The sequence below is a fragment of the Thalia democratica genome, chromosome 3, assembly GCF_965202585.1.
Source record: "Thalia democratica chromosome 3, ktThaDemo2.hap1.1, whole genome shotgun sequence".
In the NCBI taxonomy this organism is placed as follows: Eukaryota; Metazoa; Chordata; class Thaliacea; order Salpida; family Salpidae; genus Thalia; species Thalia democratica.
The window spans coordinates 42,514,738-42,537,775 of record NC_139167.1 but is presented as its reverse complement, the minus strand read 5'-3'; the positions used below and the strand labels follow the sequence as shown (position 1 = coordinate 42,537,775).

The 23,038-nt window shown below is 25.6% G+C and overlaps 1 protein-coding gene across 1 annotated transcript in view; it reads left to right on the top strand.

The window, feature by feature from the left end:
• The first annotated feature begins 1,063 nt into the window (after positions 1 to 1,063).
• LOC145832303 (meiosis-specific with OB domain-containing protein-like) overlaps positions 1,064 to 23,038 on the top strand; it is a 37,219-nt gene continuing 15,244 nt past the window's right edge. The window contains exons 1-2 of the mRNA XM_082939621.1: positions 1,064 to 1,126; positions 20,117 to 20,220. Of these exons, the coding sequence (XP_082795747.1) occupies positions 1,064 to 1,126; positions 20,117 to 20,220 (167 nt within the window). The remainder of the gene's footprint in view (positions 1,127 to 20,116; positions 20,221 to 23,038) is intronic.

Below are 23,038 nucleotides of genomic sequence, written 5' to 3'. Positions count from 1 at the left end.
TTCCGAAATTAAAAATGAAACCCTTTAAGTTGTAATACATTTAAAAATAGTTTTTTTAAACAATTTTGATTGACTTATTTTGTATCAAAAGTTTCATTTTTCATTAGTGCAATTTTTGCAATTATAACATTTTTATACTTTGTATTTTTACTTTTTTTCTATATAAAACTTGCAATACTACGTCATATTAGTTCAACATTATTCAAAAGTTTAGCAAAAAAAAACAATTAAATCTACTTAAACATGTAAAGCAGGATTTCCCAAAGTAGGCGGTACCGGTCCCTGGGGGAAATTTTAGTAAGTCAGGGGACAATAACTACTAAAGGGGCGGAAGGGGGTGGGTGGGTTTCCAAAATTTTGGACAATCATAAAATTTTGAAACTTACACTAGATATTCTTGAGCTACAGATGAAGAGCATAATAATAAAAAGAAAAAAAATCTTAGGTATTTTTAATTGGTAGTTTTTTTGAGTAGTCTTATTGGAGGGGGCCATAGCCTTTAAATTTATTTTAAGGAGACATTTAAAAAAAGGTTTAAGAAGCCCTGATGTAAAGTCTCCGGTTAGATAACATTTTAATTGAATAATATAAGCTTTTTTTTCTTTATACTTCTTTTTTTCTGGGGGGGGGGTGCACAGGAAATAGGAAACCGTTCAAAACACGCCCCTGATAGGAACTTCAATTAAATTGTGCTCTAAAATTAATTTCGAGAAATGTGTCCAGGAAAAAAATCCGGAAAACCTATTAAATAATTGTTTGTTATAACCGAAAGTTTGATGTTAAAGTTTTTTTGCTACAGTTTATCGCAACACTGACAGACAGTTATACTGGCTTAGAAAGTATGCACAGAATAAAATATTAATAATCTTTTTATAAAAGTTTTAAAATAAATATCTTTATTATTTTTTTTTAGAACTATACCGGCGTGCTAAAGATTTTCTCTTTTCTATTTTACCTTACTAATAAAATATTTCAGTTGTTGCTCTAAACTAAAAACATGTTTTGCAACACTAATATTTTCATTTGTGAATTAATTTTTAAAATTAAAAATCAAGAAACAGCCATGAGTGAAGCTGAATATGTTCAAATTCAAGATTTATTACAAGGTTGTGGGTCTAATGGGGAGGTAATTGTTTTATTTTTTATATAGAAACTAATCTAAGAAGTGATATATTAAAAATGTTATTAAGAACATATTTAAAAAAATTTAAGTTAATTGCTGTTTATGTTAATATGTAGATTTTTGGTAATTTCTTCAATATTTTGAGAAAACAGGTTATGAAAAGTTTCTAATGCATATATTTTTATTCAAAGTTTTTATAAAACAAATTATATTCAAAACTTAATTGATTTTTTAGTTCTATTTAATGAATTTTATATATAGAAGTATATAATTTAAGCTCTAAAATAAGAATAAATAAGAATTTATATTAATTTTTCTTAAAACTAATTTGAACCTCCCTATTTTTAATGGTAAAAAATCACTTTCAAACTTCACCATTTGCAACAATAATTCTATTTTAGTTTGATATTTGTGTTGTTTTCTAGGCAAATGGCCTAAAATGAAAAATCTCAAAATTAAAAACCATTAAGTGTTGGAAATTTATAAAGTTCAAACTCCCAAGAGTGTTTATTAATCCTTTACCTAAAAAGTACACCTACAGTCCAAGTGTGCAATCACTGCCACCAAAGATAGACTTTTTACTGGAAGAAAGCTCTGATTTAATAACCTTATTTTTGCAAACCATTTTTGAACTTGATCTGTAAAAATATGGTGTTCATAATTACAATTTTAATATATTTTAAAAGTTCAAAAGTTCCAACTTAAAATTTAAATAAAACAACATAAGTTCAACAGTATGTATAAAAATCTTGGTAATTACCTAGGATCATGTTGCATCAATATCAAACTGAAAATATATTATAAACGATGTCTTTTTTAACCATAATTATATGCTAAAAGTCAATGTTTTAAGCGTAATATGTTTAATCTAAAGAATACTTTGTTTTAAACAAGCTTTATAAATACATTGCAGGAATTAAATTTAATTTTGATAAACTTAAATATTTAATCGTCCTTATTTTACAATATTGTAATCAATAAAAATGTATTAATATAATTGCCTTATATTGTCAAATAAAAGCAACTAAATAGTAAAGTTTTATTAGTTTATAAATATAATAAGTCAAATTTTATTTATATATTTATAAAATACAAACTTGTAGCCAAAAAAATGATTAAAAATGACATCAAATATAATATATTTCAGTTTGATATTGGTGCAACATCATCCTAGGTAATTACCAAAATCTTCATAATTCTAGTGCAGTGGAGTAAATTTAAAAAAAAAACAAGATTCTGTTTGAAAACAAAAACTGTCCTCCAATAAGATTTCCATACCAACAAAGTGAACGCACAATCATCTGTAATAATAAACACCTGATAAATTTTTCAACTCAGAAAACTTGAAGCAGGGTTGTCAAAAAACTTGGAATCCTCCAAAAACCTAGAATTCGAAAATTTGGACAAAAAAAAAGCCTTGAAAAACCTGAAATTTGAGAAAAAAAACCTGGGATTTTAACCAAATTTTTCATGTAAATTTTAAATAGATACAAAAAGTGTTTTGCCTACAATAATGTTTATTTAAATAATAATTATATTTATATACTATTTGAGACAGTTTTTACCTTAAACTTAAGGGCATAGGGGGGGGGGGGTAAACACCCTTTTTTGGTTTTTGATCTTATTTTATATAGTTTTTACTAAGCTACAAGATGCTTTTTACATATTTTAAAAATTCAAAATATTTTTTTAGATATAGCCGGTCAAAGTCGGAGGCTACAATGGGATCCTTATGGGAGGCGCAAACTAAAACAGCAAATAACTAGAAATCACTAAAAATCTATCTCCTCCTACATTTTTTGAGCTAACTACCTCAAATTTTCAGGAAATGTTCCTTGCAATATTTAGAAAATTCTGTCGGAACAGAATTTAAAAAAATTTAAAAAAAAAAATTTTATAATAAAAAAACTAAAAAAAAACTGTTTTTTTTGTTTATTTTTTTTATAAAATTTTTATTTTTCAATTTTTTAAAAATTCCTTCCGACAGAATTTTCTAAATATATCAAGGAATGTTTCCTGAAAGTTTGAGGTAGTTATCTCAAAAACTGTAGGAGAAGATAGATTTTTCGTGAAATAGTCTATTTTTGCTGTTTTAGTTTGCGCCTCCCATAAGAAACCTATTGTTGCCTCCGACTTTGACCGGCTATATCTCAAAAATTATTTTGAATTTTTTAAATCTGTAAAAAGCATCTTGTAACTTAGTAAAAACTATATAAAATAAGATCAAAAACCAAAAAAGGGTGTTTACCCCCCCCCCTATGCCCTTAATTTTATACTAAAAGTAGAGAAAAAAACTTGTACTTTCAAAAACCTGGAAAAATTCAAAAAATAGAAATAAAATTCAAAAAACTTTGTTTAAATTTATAGTAGGAAAAACAAACAGTGTATTAAATCTTTGAAAGTACAGAAAATAACTTGATATTAATAGTTAATGTAGTCCTATATAAACTGTCCTAACTAACTATATAATGTAAATAAAAAGTTGACTACATAAAACTAGAATAAAGTTTAGTAATATAGCATAGATAATAACTATATATATATATAATCAGGGTTGCCACATGGGTTGGAAAAGTCAGGAAAAATTAAAAAAAATGACAAAAGTCAGGAAAAATGGGGGGTTTTGAAAAAAAGTCAGGAATTTTGATAAAAAAAAAAAAAAGATCAGATTTGTCAGTTTAAATTTACAAATTTTCTTATTTTCCAAAGCCTTCAAATTGTAAAAATTAATTAAAATCCTTTAAAGTTGGAAAAAAAAGTCGGAATATGTTTTCAAACTCATTAGTTGTTTTTGCTTGTCATCATAATTCTTTTTTAGACTTAGTCTTGTTTTTATTACAACATTGCATGATATTTGAAATATCTAAAAATAAACTTTGCATTATTTTAAGAGTATTTATTTTAAAAAAAGTATTAAAAACACAAAATAATTGAGTTTTAATTTTCGAAATATTAGTATTTTTCTTCGTTAATTTTTAAGAAAATTGGTAAAAATGTTTTTTATTTTTAGATGCATATGTAGCAAAGTAGTTTTTTTAGTTATTGTATATATTTATTACCAATAAGTATATTAATTTAATCCATGTAGTTACGGGAATGGGAGGGGAGGGGGTAAATCACCTTTTTCACAATTTTATCTTATTATGTTGAGTTTTAACTAAGCTACAAGTTGATTTTTTTTTCTATTTATAATAATTCAAGTAATTTTTTAAGATATAGTTGGTCAAAGTTGGAGAGTACAATAGGCTCCTCATGGAAGGAGAAAAATCGACAGCAAATATCTAGAAATCACTAAAAATCTATGTTCTCCTACTTTTTTGAGATAATTACTTCAAACTTTCAGGAAATGTTCTTTGCAATATTTAGAATATTCTGTTGCAAAAAAAAGTTATGAAATAAGGATAAGCTAAAATATATCTTACTTGTTTGCTCAATAAAATGTTTAAGAATGAATTGTGTTTCAAGTTTTTGTATAGTTTTTATTTGATAATAAATGACCTATTGTACTCTTTGACTTTCATTGGCTATATATAAAAAAAATTGTTTGAATTTAAAAAATCTGTATAACTAACTTGTAGCTTAGTTAAACTCAACAAAATAAGATCAGATTGTGAAAAAGATGATTTACTCTCCCTCCTTATCTCCTTCAGTTTTAATGATTATAAAGTATCTTGATAATTTTTAACAGGTTGTAATTGGATTAGTTATAGGAAAAAAAGAACCCAACTCCTTTCAGAGTTCTACATGTAAGTTTTTTAGTTTTAATATTATTTGTTTTCATTTATTTTTTAGTACTATTTTTAGTTTAGTGTAAGTCTTTAGATATCAAACCAATGCTGTTAATAATAAAATGTATTATAAATAAAGTTAAAAAAAAATCTTTTTTTTATTATATATAAAAAAATAAATACTTCTATTTCTCAAACCAAAAAGTATATTAAAACAAAAACAAAATATTTTCTTTCCCTTGTTTTAATAAACTCCTTACTATAAGTTTTTTTGATTACAACATCTTTTTTATTTTAAGATTCTAAAAGTGTTTTTTTTGTGTGTTACAAATTTCTTAAATTTTAAAATAAAATTATATGTATAGAGTTTTAGTTTAGCTTTTTAAGTGGTAAATAAATTAAAAAAATCTTGAAACAGATTTTAGCTAGTACAATTTTTAATATAGCAGTTTAATTTAGTTTTATACCTGTTACGGTTTTAAAGTTTAGGGTACAAATAAAGTATATATATTTATAAGTAGTTTAGTTCTAGTTATCATCCTAATTCTTGAAATTAAATTAAATTTCATTACGACGTCATAAAACTTGTAAAACTTTTTTATTAAACTTTATTGTTTCTGAAGACCTTTTGATTGTTAAATATTAAACCTAAAACATACGTTTAAATTAAAAAATGAGTTTTTTTTTATTTAAAACATCATTTGCCTTGCTTTATTTCTAAAGCATCAAGCAATATAATATCAACTGTAAACAATACCACATAAATAATTGTCAAAATTAATGTCTTTATAAGTAATTTTTGGTTAGAAATGAGTAAATTATTTGTTATAAAAACTAGTTTTATGTATTTTTTATTTTTAAGACCACTAAACTTTTATTTTTAACCTTACAATTAGTTTTAAAAACTTAAGTCCAAGGGGAAACCACACAATTCCCACCTAATCAAATTAGATAACCGTTTACCAGCCAAGGGTAAGGCTAACAGTGACAATAAAAAATATAATTGAATAAATGAATGAAAAATAAAGAAAAAACAAACTGGGTGGGAACTGTGTGTGGGTTGGAATTATGAATAGACCAAGCCAAAGAACAAATGTTTTACCATCAATCAAGATCAATGACAAGTATATCAAAAATGTAAAAAAAACTTTGTATACTTTAGCTCAAATATTGCATTAAATGAATCATAGGACACAGATCAATTGTTGTGTTGGTAAAACCTCAGGCACTTTCTCATGTTTTAATGTAAGAGTTTGGGATAACCAAAAGTTTAGCATTTTCACAAAGGCTAAATTTTATTTTTGCTTCGTATGCAGCTCTCTTCTATACGGTAGCAAAACAAGGAAGTTGTATAGCATGCAGAAAAGAGAATCAACACCTTCCACCTACAATGCCTATGTCACATACTTAACCCTCAGTCAATGCAGGCTTTGCTGGCTCGATCTAACGATAGTTGAAGAGAAAATCCCAAAGTTTCTGTTGTATAGCAATTTGTTTTTGGCAAACGCAACCAAGGTTGTCCAATTGAATATAAGAAGTCGTAAATGGAAGTTGCTTGCAAATGATTGCGTCAAATGGCAATCTACTTTACATAAAAGACTGAAAAAAGCTTTAAGAAAGCAAAGCAAACAAAAAAATAAGAATTAAAATGATTTGTTTTAAAATTTTATTTATTGTTTTTTGTTTTTGTTTTATCTGTTCCATCACTGTGTATATAACTGATTTTACTGCAGTGTACATAACGTTTTTTCTTTCTTCTATGCAAAATATACGCATTGCCAATTTTGGATTATAGGTGACCTATTGTTTATATTATTATAACATTTAGGTAGTACTGTTCAACTATTTAGAAATAAACCAAAGTGTTTAAATAAGTTTATTGTTTATATCTTAAGTTATTTTTTTAAAATCTTAGTTTAATTAATGTAACACATGACTAGTATTTTATCTGCCAGCTGCAGTAGTACTGCTCAAGTTTGATAGGCTAAAGTTTGATTTATATTTTTTAAAGTTGAAATAATTTTAAGTCGTGTATAGTTAATCAAAATGCTGTTTGTTATATGTTTGAGTAACGAGTTTTAAGGTAAGGGCTTAGGTTTAAAATTTTGGTAAAATGGGTAAAAAGGATAGGGGTTTAAATTTTAGTACTGTACTTATGTATTATTACTGTTTTTCTTTTGCATACAAAAAATGAATAAATAATTTCCAAAACAGTATTACTGCAGCTGACTTGCTTGACTGTTTAATGATAATTGGTTTTTAGTAGATCTATAATTGATTTTTTTTAAACATCTCTAGTAATGTAATTAATAGTATGGTGTAGATTTAAAAACAAATTTTTGAAAGAAAAGTTGATATTTTTTTTAACTTTAAGCTAAAGAAGGTATCTCTCCTTCAAGAAAAGTTTTTAGCTTTACATTGCGTGATTCGGCATCACATTGGATAAACTGCAACGTTTGGGGAGATGAGCAATTTGTTGATATAAATTTTGAACTTTTTGACATTGGAGATTGCCGTGAGATACTTTTTTTGTAGCTATGAAACATTTTTTATCATTTATATGATTGTTAATGTTCTAAAAGTAATTGATATAGGTACATAACTATTAAAATAAATTATTTTAAGAGTGATTATTTCATTTAAGCTTATTTTACATGTATTTTTTTGCAACTTAATTGTTATCAAGGTTAACCAAAAGTTTTTTAGACTGAAATTTTTTGATGATTCTACTGTATATTACTTTACGTATATTGTCTATTTTTACACAAAAGTTTATGTTTTTTTGTACCATATAACAAGTCTACTTAATGGCAGTTGAACTTAGAAATTTTCAAGTCCAGCTGAAAACAGAAAGTCAAGAAAAGTTCAACCCGTTTAACACACTGTAAGCAAAGACTATTTATAGCTATGTATTTAAAAAAAAAGTTAAATTAAAAGTTATATTGTTTATTATGCAAGTTTGTAAAATGTATGACCTGTTTAGAATTTCATTTTCATAGAAAATAAATTGGTTATTTGTAAAATTGTTTTTCTAACACTAGCTTTTGTGTTTTGAATAATGAGCAATAATAAGCATCTTGAAACATATATATTTAATACCAGATTTTTGGAAGCAAACCACAAAATCCAAACAGAATTATTTAAATTGATGTGGTCAATATTTTTTTACATTGAACCACATGTGTATTTTTAGCAATGAAATTTAATGAGTCTGTATAAACTTATCCAGGTCTTGAGCACTATATTTTTACCAGTTCTGTTACTATTTACCAGCACATTACAAGCACAAAAATATTAGATTATTTTTAATTTAACTTTAAAGATAATATGTCTTTTAATGAACTAGGTTTAATAAAGTAACTTTTATTTTTATTTAAAAATGTAAGCGTCATTTAATATCAATGCAAGTCTAATAGGGTAAGTAATAGTGTATTTTTTATTATAAAGTATATAAAAATCTATATGTAAGTTAGCTATGTTTAGTTACATTCTAAATACTGTACATCCTCTCTTATCCGGGTGTACGACTATTCAAATTCTGACAATTCAAATTTCGAAAATTCAAATTTGGACAATTCAAATTCCGACAACTAAAACTCGACAATTCAAATTCCGACAACTCAAATTTGGACAATTCAAATTCCGACAACTCAAATTCAGACAATTCAAATTCCGACAACTCAAATTTCGACAATTCAAACTACGAAAACTCAAACTCGGACAATTCAAATTCGGACAATTTAAATTCGGACAATTCGAATTCCGACAACTCAAATTCGGACAATTTAAATTCCGATAACTCAAGTTCGGACAATTCAAACTACGACAACTCAAATTTGGACAATTCAAACTACGACAATTCAAATTCGGATAATTCAAACTACGACGATTGAACTATTTAAATAAGACGACTAAAATATACGCATATGTTACAATAAATTATGTAATGAGAATTATAAATTTTATCAAATGTTGCTTTTTAGATTTGAAATTTTAAAGTTTATATAGAATTAATTTTTTACATATTAAGAAATATTTAAGTTTTTCTAAAAAATAAACAAACAAATTGTTAGATATAGAATTATGTAATAGAAATAAACGACTATATAGATAATATTTAAAATTTTTTGAATAATTTAGACATAAAAATTAAGTAATCTTAAAAAATATCTATTTTTTATTTGTAAGTTAATAAATTATCAGTATTAATATTGTTTATTGAACGATAATAAAAAGCGCTTAAAAAATTAAAGACGTTGGGTACAAAGGAACTTTTTGGTTATCGAGTCGTACACTACATACTTATAAAGTTTCTTACGAGTTATTACACATAATTTTTTATTATTTAAATATCTAAATCTTTAGTAATAAAACAATCAATTAAACGATCACATTTTATAGTCAAACTTTTCTTAAAGTAAACATTATGTTTCGTAATTATTTATTACAACATTTAATGTTTACTAACTGTTCGGAATACAATTTTAGTACTTTTTTATAGTGGTTATGCTAATGATGATATCAATTTAATTTATTTATGTAATTAATAAGTATTGTTTCGTTATAAAAAAGTTATTGAAATCAGTATAGTTCAAACATTTATTGTTTATGTAAAAAAAAACCTCAGTTACTTGATAACTTATTACTTTTTTACAAACACAAATTAAGGGATATTAAATTTTGTCGTCGTAAGTATCTCTGAATAATAGAACAGGTAATTTTAAAGTTTAAAAACATTATTATTTTTAAATAATACGAAATATTTTTAATTTTAGTGTAATGCTTTATTACATAAAAAGTTTAAATTTCTAAAACGTTTTGTACGACACTATATTAATCCATAATATTCTTGTTTTCGTCGCTTCGGCTATTAAGCCGAAGTGTTTCTTGTCGAACTATATTGTTAGTACAGTTTGTTGTTTTTTGTCGCACATTTATTTATTGTAAATATAGTCTAAACTTATTGAATCAATTTCATTATACAAGTAGTTTTCTTTCTAACAATCTTTCAAAATTACTTCAATAAACAATAGTTTAAGTAATCTAACTATTTCAATAAACAGCAGTTAAGGTTCAATCAACACTTATAATATATTAAAATAATAGTATAAGTCTAATTTATTTTTTATATACCTACTTTATTAATTAAGGAGATTAGTCTAAAAAGTAGCGTATAACTACCTAAATATATCATTTTAATGGCGCGTTAAAGCCAGTAACCGCCAGGACCGAGTATATATAACCAAACATGTCTCTTTAGATTGGTTTAATATAAGTAAAGATATTACCTCTGTATTTAAACTAAACAAAATATTACAACAAAAATGATGTTTTTATCGCTATACATAAATTAAATTTAATTTTTTTAAATATGTTTCTTTTTAGTCAAGTTCTTACAGTTTTTTGGTGTAATAAAAACTTTGTAATATTGACTCTAGTTGGCCGGTCATTTTCACTCTGAGAGCCGGATCCGGTCCTCGGGTCATACGTTGCCAAACCCTACTGTGTAACAAAAGAAGATTAAAAGCCAACATAACATCTTGAAGACTAAAAAACAAAACTTAACAAATTTAAAAACACATCGCTTAAAAACGACAAGTATGGAGATATACAATCAAAAGTTAATATAAAAATATATTCTTATTGTTAAACTTTTTATAAAATATAGTTTTACCTTGATTATCTTTTGTGTTTGTTTTAAAACTATAATTTTTTATTTAAAATAATAATAAATTAAACAATCAATGCTGTCAAAGCTTAAATAGCAAAAACTGAAACAAGGTTACTTGCTATAAAAATAAATAATTCTTGAAACTTTATCTTATGTTGTTGGTTTTATTTATCGAAGTTTTAGTTGACGACATTTGAATTGTCAAAATAATGATTGTCAGGTTTAAAATGTCGGAGTTTAAGTTGCTGGAATTTAATTATATCGAATTTTAATTGTCCGAATTTAAATTATCGAAATATAGATTGTTACATTTTCAGTTTAAAAAATTGAAATGTTAGAGTTTGGATGGTAAGAACTCGAATTGTCGGAATTTAAGTAGTCCGAATTTGAATTGTCTGAGTTTGAGTTGTCGTAGTTTGAATTGTCTGAATTTGAGTTATCGGAATTTGGATTGTCTGAATTTGAGTTGTCGGAATTTGAATTGTCGTAGTTTAAATTGTCGGAATTTGAATTGTCCGAATTTGAGTTGTCGGAATTTGAATTGTCCGAATTTGAATTGTCGTAGTTTGAATTGTCGGAATTTGAGTTGTCGGAGTTTAAATTGTCGGAATTTGAGTTGTCGGAGTTTGAATTGTCGGAATTTGAGTTGTCGGAATTTGAATTGTCGTATTTGAGTTGTCCGAATTTGAATTGACGGAATTTGAGTTGTATGAATTTGAATTGTCGTATTTGAGTTGTCCGAATTTGAATTGACGGAATTTGAATTGTCAGAATTTGAATAGTCATGTAACCCTCTTATCCAATTATCACTTATCCGGTTCCTCAATAATCTGGTCAGTTTGAGTCGAGAATTTAATTTAAGTCAATTTAATTTAAATCAATGTTTTTACTTTAGAACTTAAAACCGATAAAAATTAAATTGTTTACAGTTTAATTTGTTTTCGTTAAATTGATTAAAAGTTTTGTTTCTGTTTGTATGTTTTAATTGTTAAATTTAAAAAAAAAATGCAAATGAAAAACATTATCAGAAAGTTTAGTGTTCAATTTTTTACATGCATTGCAAAATATAAAAGTGAAATATTTTTTAAAGAAATACAATGTTTTGTCAACTAAGGCTAATTCGGCCATAGTTGCAAAAAAAAAGCTTGCCCAACATGGTCTAATTAGCAAGGAAGCACTGTACAATGTTTTAAATTTTTTTTTATATTATTATGTCAAGCTACCAACAAAATAACATAAAATATAGTAAAAGATGTTTGAATGTAGTAGCGATTCGTTTCTTGGTCCAGAATTATTAGGTACTACGAAATTTTTATATTATAAGTAATACAAATTTTACATACTAATAAAAATGTTTTTAAGAACACTCATATGGTACACGTTCAAAATCTACCCGATCAAAATCCACCCAGTCAAATTCGAGAAGCGCTTACCGATCGAGGGTAAAGGTTAGGGGTAACAGTGATAGTGAAAAATAAATTTAAAAAAGATGCAAAAAATATATAAAATAAATTAATAAACAAAGAATTCATTTAAAAAAATGGGTGGATTTCGAACGCGGGTGGATTTTGATAGTATACCACTCATATATACTGATTATAGGCTGAAAGTTAAAAAATTTAGTTTAAAATATGTTGTAATCTTTAGAATTTTTTCTTAATATATTAAGTAGTTTTCTTATTATAAGCCTCTAATGTTTAGTTGTACAATTTTATAAGAATAAAATTCCAAAACATTATTTCACTTAAGCTTCTAATTCATACTATTATTAAGCTTATGATTAAGGTTAATTGAAAGTTTTTTAACGTTAATTTTGGTTTTTCTGTTCATGTAATTAATAATTTGTTTGTTTTGTTTTCAAATTTAAATTTAATTTAGACAAGTGAGTATAAGCTTGAGTCAAAAATGTAATTCATCAATTCAACTATACAAAGGAGCTTATATGAGCAGACTTTTGAATTTGAGTAACCTTCCAGTCTGTAATCCACGAGATTTCTATACATTAGAAGAAATATGTGATGAAGGAGTAAACTTGCAAAGCTGTGTAAATTTGCTTGCTTGTGTTAAAAAAGTAGTTTATTAGTTTCTTTTAGTTATTTTACAACATTTTTTAGTTATATAAATTTGTTGTAGAAAATAATATAAATTACATCTTTTTATATCATGTTATTTAATTCTTTTGTAAAATAAATATAAAATTATGTGCAAAAACTAAATACTGATCAAATATTTGAATTTATTACTGGTTTTAATTTAAAGTCGTTACATAACATATAAAATAATTCAAAAATATTGTACAAGGTGATAAATTAATTTTATTGTTTTGAGTTTTTGTTTTAACAGGGGTGACCATTTAATCTGGAATTTGGAAAGTTATAGATTTAAAATTTTTAGGTAACAATAAGTTAGAAAAACTTTGAATTTGATACTTTTTGGAAAATCCTGAACTTTTTTTGATCCTGAGTTTTGAACTTTTTTTTTGAAAATTATTAAAAATCATAGAATACTTGAGTTAATTATATTTTCTATACTGAAATAGTTTATTGATAATTGAGCGGTAGTCATATTAGTTCCTTTTTGCGACCTTGGAGTTTTAAGCTCAATTTTTTACATAAGGCTAATTGTTACACAAACACACTGAACAATTTAAAACGAATTAAAGAAAGTTTTATGGTGGTATTTCTTGTTTAAAAAAACAGGAACTTAAAAAAAAAAAGTTACAAAAAGTGATAAAAATTACAGAAAATCAAGAAATTCAACTATAAAACTTTCTTTAAATTGTTTTAAACAGTGTGTTTGTGTGACAACTAGCCACATGTAAAAAAAATTGAGCTTAAAACTCCAAGGTCGCAATTTTCGGATCTCATACATTTTGCATTGGGGTAGTTTTTAGAAAATCAGTTGGTGCCAAGGTGAAAGTTTCTTTAAATCATCTAAACTTTTGTACAGAGTGTTTATATGATATTTTCGAAACATAAATTTTTTCCAGCTGGAAAATCAAAAGTAGATGTACAAATAAGCGCCCTATTGAAGATACTGCAAATAAGTTTTGATAGTTTTTCTTCTTCTTAAGATGAATCTGTTTAAAATTTTCTATCAGTATCCATAATCCATAAGCGCATGGTTGTGTCTAATTATTACTTTGTCTTTATTACGTTTAACTAATGACTTGTGACGCTGTAGTAGATTTTCTAACTTATGCTAAGTGATGTCTATTTTTCAAATCAGTACAAGACTTTTCATAATGAACTTTCATTTTTTCAAACAATTTTAGTAGCTTAGGTTTCAAAGAACATTTGTACTTTGTTCTCTTTTTTTCAACTATTAGTTTTTGCGTATTTGTTTCATAATAAACTAGTACTTGCAAGTAAGCTGGCAGTCTGCAACAAGTTATACTTAAACAGGATGGGCCTAGTGGCATACCATATCTTGGTATGTGAAACTAATTTTATCTAGCATCAAGAAATTACTAGTGCTCTATAAAAATTATATTTTAGAATCAAAAAAGCCTAAAAGAAAGTTTAATTATTTGAATTTAGATTAAAAGACTTACAAAATTAAATTTTGTGTAAAATAAAAGTGTTTTTTAAACGATTAAAAGATCATACAAATTATAAACACTTCAACTAAAAATAAAACTAATATTGATTAAACAAAAACAACTGTGCTGCTGCTTATTTCAATTGTACTAACCAACTGAGAATTAGTTAATTAGTTTTTTGAGTGGTCTATTTTAGTTAGTTTAAAACTTTAGTTAATAAAACAAAAGTCCTAATTCTATACTTAACATTAAGTATGTTTCTATATTTATATACCATTTACAACTTAATATCAATAGATTATTCATTTTGTTTTTTATATTTTATTACACATAGCTTTTCAAAACCATACAAGATTTCTTTGACAAGTGATAAATTTTAAATGAAATTTGAAAAATTTTTGTTAAGTGAATAGCTTAAAAAATAACTTTAAATTATGACGTATGAATAAATTAAAATAAATACAAAAATTTGAGATTTATTAACTAAAACTAAATATATGTTTATTAAAAGTTTGTTAATAATTTTGTTTTACCATTTAATGCTACTTGCGTATTTAAGTTAGGTCGTTTTCCTCAATCAATATTGATTCCAGGCTGTAGAGTTCGCTTTTCTTACATCGTTTTAAAACTTTAAAATTTTGAACAATGTCAGAGTTTTGACAGGATGTGCAATTAAAAAGATGTTCAAATATTGCGCTGTTTTTATCTGTTCCGCAGTGGTCTGTAATTCGTCGGAATATTTGCCGTGATGTTTCTCCAATGTAAGAGATGCTCTGATCTGCAGAGTAGGTATATTTATAAATAGCATTTGCGTCAAATACTTCCGTGCATTTACTTTTGTTGCTGAAGTAGTCAGAAACCTTTTTGCTGGTGTAGGCCGGTTTAATATTAATGTTGTGTTTTTGAAATATGGATGCTATTTGTTTTTGGAATCTTATTAAACAACTACTAACGTAAACTGTTGTTAAATAAGCGTAGTTTTCGGTTTCTGTTTTCTTTTCATTTTTTGTGTTAATATTTTTATTTTGTTTAAATGTTGAATTGTCGATTTTGTGAGCTTCGAGAAATTTGTTGATTTTGGACTCTATAAGGTTTATTGGATACTGATTCTTGAGTAATAAGTTTTTAATTTTTGTAAGTTCATCTTTAAAAGCGGTAAAATTTGAGCATATATTAAGCGCTCTGTTTAGATAAAAATTTATTAAACCGAGTTTCCAAGATTTAGGACAAATACTAGTATATTGCATTATTAGACCTGTGTCTGTTGGTTTTCTGTACATTGTGTGTAGTTGGTCTGATTGTTTTACTTCAGTGTCGAGAAACGGTAGTTTTCCGTCAACGGATCTTTCTAAAGTGAATTCTAGGTTTGGGTGTAGAGTATTCATTTCATTATAGAAGTTTGTTAGTTCAGTTTGGTCTTGTGTGACTACGAATATATCATCTACATACCTTGTGTAGAATAGAGGTTTTGTTTTTGAATTTGTTTGTAATTGGTGATTTTCTTTTGATGCTACAAACCAATTGGCTAGGATTGGGGCTAATGGGCTGCCCATTGCAACACCGTCTATTTGTTTGTAGACTTTTTCACCATAAAGGAAAATACTTTGGGAGCACAACTGTGAAATTTTCCTAAATATATTTTTAGTAATTTTAGTTTCTTTGAAAGCTGATTTGATATTTGTGTCATAAATTGTTGTTAATATGTCTTCAATTACTTCTTTTAGCGGAACGTGTGTATATAGGCTTTTGATGTCTAAACTAGCAAAAGCGTTTGAGTGTTTTATATTTAGCTTGGATATTTTGTTAACAAATTCATTTGATGATGAAACGCTATATTTGTCATACAAGCAACTTTTTATTTGTTTTTCTAACCATTTAGCTAGATTGTACTCTGGAGTGTTGATATCTGATAATACTGGTCTTATTGGATAATTTTCTTTGTGCGTTTTTACTACACCATATAATTTGCCTGGTTGTGAGCCTCGTGGATAAATATTGTAATAGGTTTTTTGGTTAACTATGTTTTTAATATAATTTCTGCAATAATAAATGACTTTATTTTCTTGTATAATCCATGAGGCTAATTTACAATCTTTTGTGTTTACGGAACTAAGATTATACTTTATTTCTTCAAAACAGTTTTTGTCTAGAACTATTTTATCTAACTTTTTAAAATAATCTGACTTATTTAAGACGACAACTCCATTACCTTTATCCATTTTCCATACAACTATTGATGAGTTTTTTGGAAGATTGCTAAGTGTTTTATGTATTAATTGGTTTGGTCTGGCTTCACATTTGTTTTGTGCATCATTAATAAACTTTTCTGTTGTGTCACGAAGATCAATTTTGTCATTAAAGGTTAGGTTAATTTTGTTACTTGTTGAGATTTTTCTTATTTAAGTGTCAATATTGGCACGTAGTATAACTTTGTCTATGTTTTTGGGTAAAATACTATGTTTAATTCCATATTTAAGAGCGCTGTTTTCAGTAAGATCCGTTGACGGAAAACTACCGTTTCTCGACACTGAAGTAAAACAAATATCAAACCAACTACAGAAAACCAACAGACACAGGTCTAATAATGAAATATACTAGTATTTGTCCTAAATCTTGGAAACTCGGTTTAATAAATTTTTATCTAATCAGAGCGCTTAATATATGCTAAAATTTTACCGCTTTTAAAGATGAACTTACAAAAATTAAAAACTTATTACTCAAGAATCAGTATCCAATAAACCTTATAAAGTCCTAATCAACAAATTTCTCGAAGCTCACAAAATCGACAATTCAACATTTAAACAAAATAAAAATATTAACACAAAAAATGAAAAGAAAACAGAAACCGAAAACTACGCTTATTTCACAACAGTTTACGTTGGTAGTTGTTCAAAAGATTCCAAAAACAAATAGCATCCATATTTCAAAAACACAATATTAATATTAAACCGGCCTACACGAGCAAAAAGGTTTCTGACTACTTCAGCAACAAAAGTATATGCTCGGAAGTATTTGACGCAAATGTTATTTATAAATATACCTGCTCTGCAGATCAGAGCATCTCTTACATTGGAGAAACATCACGGCAAATATTCCGACGAATTACAGACCACTGCGGAACAGATAAAAACAGCGCAATATTTGAACATCTTTTTAATTGCACATCCTGTCAAAACTCTGACATTGTTCAAAATTTTAAAGTTTTAAAACGATGTAAGAAAAGCGAACTCTACAGCCTGGAATCAATATTGATTGAGGAAGAGCGACCTAACTTAAATACGCAAGTAGCATTAAATGGTAAAACAAAATTATCAACAATCTATTAATAAACATACCTTTAGTTTTAGTTACTGAATCTCAAGTTTTTGTATTTATTTTAATTTATTCATACGTCGTAATTTAAAGTTATTTTTTAAGCTATTCACTTAACAAAATTTTTTCAAATTTCATTTAAAATTTATCACTTGACAAAGAAATCTTGTATGGTTTTGAAAAGCTTTGTGTAATAAAATATAAAAAACAAAATGAATAATCTATTGATATTAAGTTGCAAATAGTGTATAAATACGTTCGAAAACCTTCCTATAATAGTAAATATGTTTCTATATTTTCCTATAGAATATTTATTGCAAGTAAATTAATACTTAATAATATAACTGTTCCAAAATTATAGGTTTAATCGTTTGCTAATAAAAGATCCTAGTGAAGTAACTTCACTGGAGTATAAATAAAAACAAATTGTACAGTAATCTTCCTTTATTGTACCAACATATGTTTCTGTGTGTTAACGAATCAACACACTTCAACTGGGTTCTGTAAAAAAATAATCACTGTAATGAGAGAATAGAAGCATAGAATAAAGTAGGTGTATACATGTTTTCATTAAAATAAAATATTTTCTACAGATAATAGTTAATAATAGGTAATATACTTAATATTAAATCCGACTGTTATAAAACTATATGATATTTGTGATTATTAAGTCTAAAATAAGTAAAGTAAGCTATATTACACAACAAAACAACAAATCATAATATAAACAAACAACTCACGTTAATGGGAAAAATAACTAATTCAAAATTTACTGTTGTTAACTAACGAAAAAAATACATTCATTACAACTAATAATTACGTCACGATATAAACGAGGTTATTTCAACTATTTAATTTGTATTGCAAATTGTATTAATTTAGTATTTATGTTTGTAATCTATTTTGAACAAAAATAAAACATTAACCATCAGTTAGTGTATCGATAAAATTTAATAAAACTTAACAACGGTGAAGGTAATAAAAGTCACAGAAACTCGATGTAACATGTATATTATATATTGAATGTTTGTAATGATTGAATCAAAGTTATATACAATTAGGAAGCAGATTTAGTTCAAATGAAAAATTAAAAAAATTAAACTTTAAGAAATACAAAACACAAAAAAAAATGTTATTGAGCTTACAATGTACTGACCTGATAATTAATAAACTGACTGACATTCACTTAATATATATTAATATAATTATAGATCCTAAGTAACATATAGTTTTATTTGTTTATTTTTTATATCTATTTCACACAAGTTACTTTCTATTTTCCGAAATTTCATATATTCACTTTACCCTCTGACTATAATTCTTCACACCTTTATATGTTAAGTTCCAAGTTTAATTGGAAGCCTGTATTCAAATCATAGATAAACCGTGCTTTTTTACCTACTACGCCCAAGAGAGCTGGTAGGTTTTTTACTGCAGGTTTATACTTAGCATATGACTACCTTGTTGTTTTACATTTTAACTTTTATATATAACACAATTTACTTATTAAATATTTAAAATATCTGTATGGGATATTTAAATTAAACAGCCGACTGCTACTTTACCAATCAATTATTTTAATAATTATTAAATACAATATATATTTAATTTAAGTCATTGTGATTTTATGTATGTCGCTGTAAATTAATTATCGGTCAGTACATTGTAAGCTCAATAACTTTTTTTTTTGTGTTTTGTATTTCTTAAAGTTTAGTTTTTTAATTATTTTAATTTTTACATTTGAACTAAATCTGCTTCCTAATTGTATATAACTTTGATTCAATCATTTCAAACTTTAAATATATAATATACATGTTACATCGAGTTTCTGTGACTTTTATTACCTTCACTGTTGTTAAGTTTTATTAAATTTTATCGATACACTAACTAATGGTTAATGTTTTATTTTTGTTCAAAATAGATTACAAACATAAATACTAAATAAATACAATTTGGAATACAAATTAAATAGTTGAAATAACCTCGTTTATATCGTGACGTAATTATTAGTTGTAATGAATGTATTTTTTTCGTTAGTTAACAACAGTAAATTTTGAATTAGTTATCTTTCCCATTAACGTTAGTTGTTTGTTTATATTATGATTTGTTGTTTTGTTGTGTAATATAGCTTACTTTACTTATTTTAGACTTAATAATCACAAATATCATATAGTTTTATAACAGTCGGATTTAATATTAAGTATATTACCTATTATTAACTATTATCTGTAGAAAATATTTTATTTTAATGAAAACATGTATACACCTACTTTATTCTATGCTTCTATTCTCTCATTACAGTGATTATTTTTTTACAGAACCCAGTTGAAGTGTGTTGATTCGTTAACACACTGAAACATATGTTGGTACAATAAAGGAAGATTACTGTACAATTTGTTTTTACTTAATAATATAGTACTTATTTGCTCCTTTTAAACCATAAAAGGTTTAGTGTCCTGATAATTAATAAGATAATAAGTTTAATCATCAAAAAGCAAGGTGGAACCCCCTGTCCCTTTAACGTTACAGACTTGATTACCCTACCTTATTCCTTTTGTATTTGCAAAATAAGTCGCCAGTATTCTTATAACATACCTTTAACGAATCGACATGATAAATTTTTTAGTAGTTATAGTTAAATGGTATGTCATAAACTTATAGGTTAAAGATTAAATTGAGCTGAAGTTTAATAATTAGCTATAAGGTTTTGAATTGCTTAAAAAAAATCACCACTTTAATAGGTGGGAACTGTACAGCAATTGAAGTCCACTCGAAGTGGAAAGAATTTATATAAATTAGACGTGCTACTAATGGACAAAACTAACAGTTCTTTTTTTTTGACTATGTAAGTGTTTGAAACAATTTAGTTGTTTTTTATTCTTTTTATATTATTATGTTGTATATAAGTTTGATTTTATTGTTTTTGTTTTGGCATTGCCTGGTTGCCAACTCAAAAATATATTATATAGATAAGTTTAGATGTGTTTTATGCTATATTTGAATCCACATGACTATTTGATAAATGTTTTATTTTGTTTAAGGGCCAAAGGAAAGGTGAGTCCTAATTTTTTTAACTAACCCCTCTTAATGCTTTTTTTGAAAGCTTATATTATATACTATAAGATACTTTTTTTAGAACTTAAAATTTTCAATTATCTTTTAAGATATAACCAGTTATTTAAAAAAAAATCAGTACAACAGTATGGTACAAAAAAAAATTCATTTCCAAATTTCTCAGAGTTATGAAAAGTTCATTAACCATCTGTCTCCTACATTTTAAAAGCAATTTTTTAGAAAATGTCTTTTTAATATTATAAACAATTTGTGAGAAGCGGATTTTATGAAAAAAAATGACCAAAAAAAAAGTTTTTATTTTTATTCCTTAAAAATTAAATAAAAAGTTATTAAAGTATGCTTCTTACAAATTGTTATTTTTTTTAAAGAATAAACTGAATAATTTTTAAAACAACTGCTCAAAAACTGAAGCAGAAAATTTATTTTTAGTGAAAAGTCTGTTTCCGCTTTTCTAGTTTGCGCCTCCTATAAAGAACCTATTGAACTCTCTAACTTTGATCGCTTATATCTCAAAAGTTATTTGGTTTGTAAAAACTATAACACACAACTGGTAGCTAATTTTTTTATGTAAAAAATAAGAATAAGTACTTATTTACTATAATTGCTAATAGTATTTATTCCCCCTAAGCTCTTAAATCTTATTTTAATTTAGACCATTTAAAACAAAATTTTTCTTATTAAAATAAAAACGTCTTTGTTGTTATACTATTTATTTAATAGTTTCGAAAATATTTATAAAATTACATTCAAAATAACAAGGTAGAGTATTTACCTACTGTAAAACTTGAAGAACATTTTTCAAACAGTTCGTGCATAGTGAACAAAAGACTATTGCTTTTTTATCAACGTATCTAAAGTGTAAATGAGTGTTAAATACTATATCAAATTATAGTAAATCTAAAAAAGAATGTATGTCCTATATAAAACGATAAAATAATGTACTAATTAAATTTTATTGTCTTCATAGATTTAGGATGGTTCTTAAGAATAATTATTAAAAAAGAAGTTATTCTTTTTCTATTTCTAATTTATAATAACCATCAAACATTGTAATGTTGCTGAAAGTTTATTATATAAACTGATAGTATAGGCATTTATATTTATTATTATTTTTCAATTCGTGATTTTTGGGTTGCAAAACTGTAATAAGTTGATGCATGCCGATTCTTAAAAATAAATTATTTGTAAAAATTTGGATATGTTTCAAGTTGATTTTATAGAGTTGTACAACTAATTAAGCATTTTTATCCACATCAAGGTTTCTAAAAGAATAGATATTCGTTTATACGAGAAGTTTTTAATCTTACTTAAAGTGTAATAATGTAGGTACTTCTTAAAAAGCATTATAAAAGCACAAATTACTTTAAAAAATATTTATTAAGCCCCTATTTATTGCCTAAAACTTAAGATATATTCACAATGACTCAATAAGTTTCAGTTACTAAAATATATATACGAAGTAGTAGTCCTAAAAACATCTATCCACAAAATTTTACTTTAACAGATCTAGCTTAAAGTTTACTTTAACTATTTATCACTATAAAATATAACATCTTAATTTAGTGATTTGTAAGATTATTTCCTTGTAATTTTTAATATTTTTAAAGTGAATTATGTAAGCTAATGACCGCAGATTACTTTTATTAACATTGTTATACAATTATTGTTAGTACTTTGAACGTAACAGTAAAAAGTAATTTATTATTATTAAAGTGGCAAATACTGCTGTATATAGGAGCTTTAAGATTCGGTAAAAAGCATGTAAAGTTAAGTATAACATTTCATGTAAAGTGAAGTATAACAAATTTAAGGAAAATTAAAATTTCAATCCTTAGTGTTCTTTAAGCTTAAATACAAATTTGCACTAGAAAGGGTTCAAAATAATTGTATTAAATAAATCTTTGAACAAATGAAAAAAATTCTAAAAAAAAAACGAGTGACGACCTTGCTTGTTAAATGGGGATTAGTTCATTAACTCATTGTCAAAAAATAATAAACTTAATTATTTTAATTATTCAACCAATTTGAAAAAGTTACATTTTGTTTTTATAGAAAAATATTACTAGAGTAAAATCATATTTTTCAATAATAACTGATTTTTATCGAAGGGAAAGACTTTAAAGATATTTAAGTATATATTAATTTCGTGACCACCATTTTTTTAACGCATTACTATAAAAATAAATATTCTTAAAATAAGAATAATTTTTATTTTAACAAGTTTATAGCAATTAACTAGTTTTCTTAGAATTTTATAAGCATATACTTGGTTTCTAAAACTAAAAAAATAGTTATAAGGTATACTAACAATTCCCACCCGGATCATTTCCTACCCGCGCACAATTCTCACCTAAAAATGTGTTTTAATTTCTTTTTTTGTTAACTTATTTATTATATTTTTTGTTTTTTATTTAATTTTTACTATCGCTTTTAGCCTTAACCCTTACCCTTGGTCGGTAAGCGATTCTCGGGTTTGATCGGGTGAGAATTGTGCTGGTTAGAAATGATCGCGGGTTGGAACTGAGCGGTTCCCTATAAAGTATTTTTAATATTATAAATGAATTTTGAAGTAGTAGTACAAAAATATT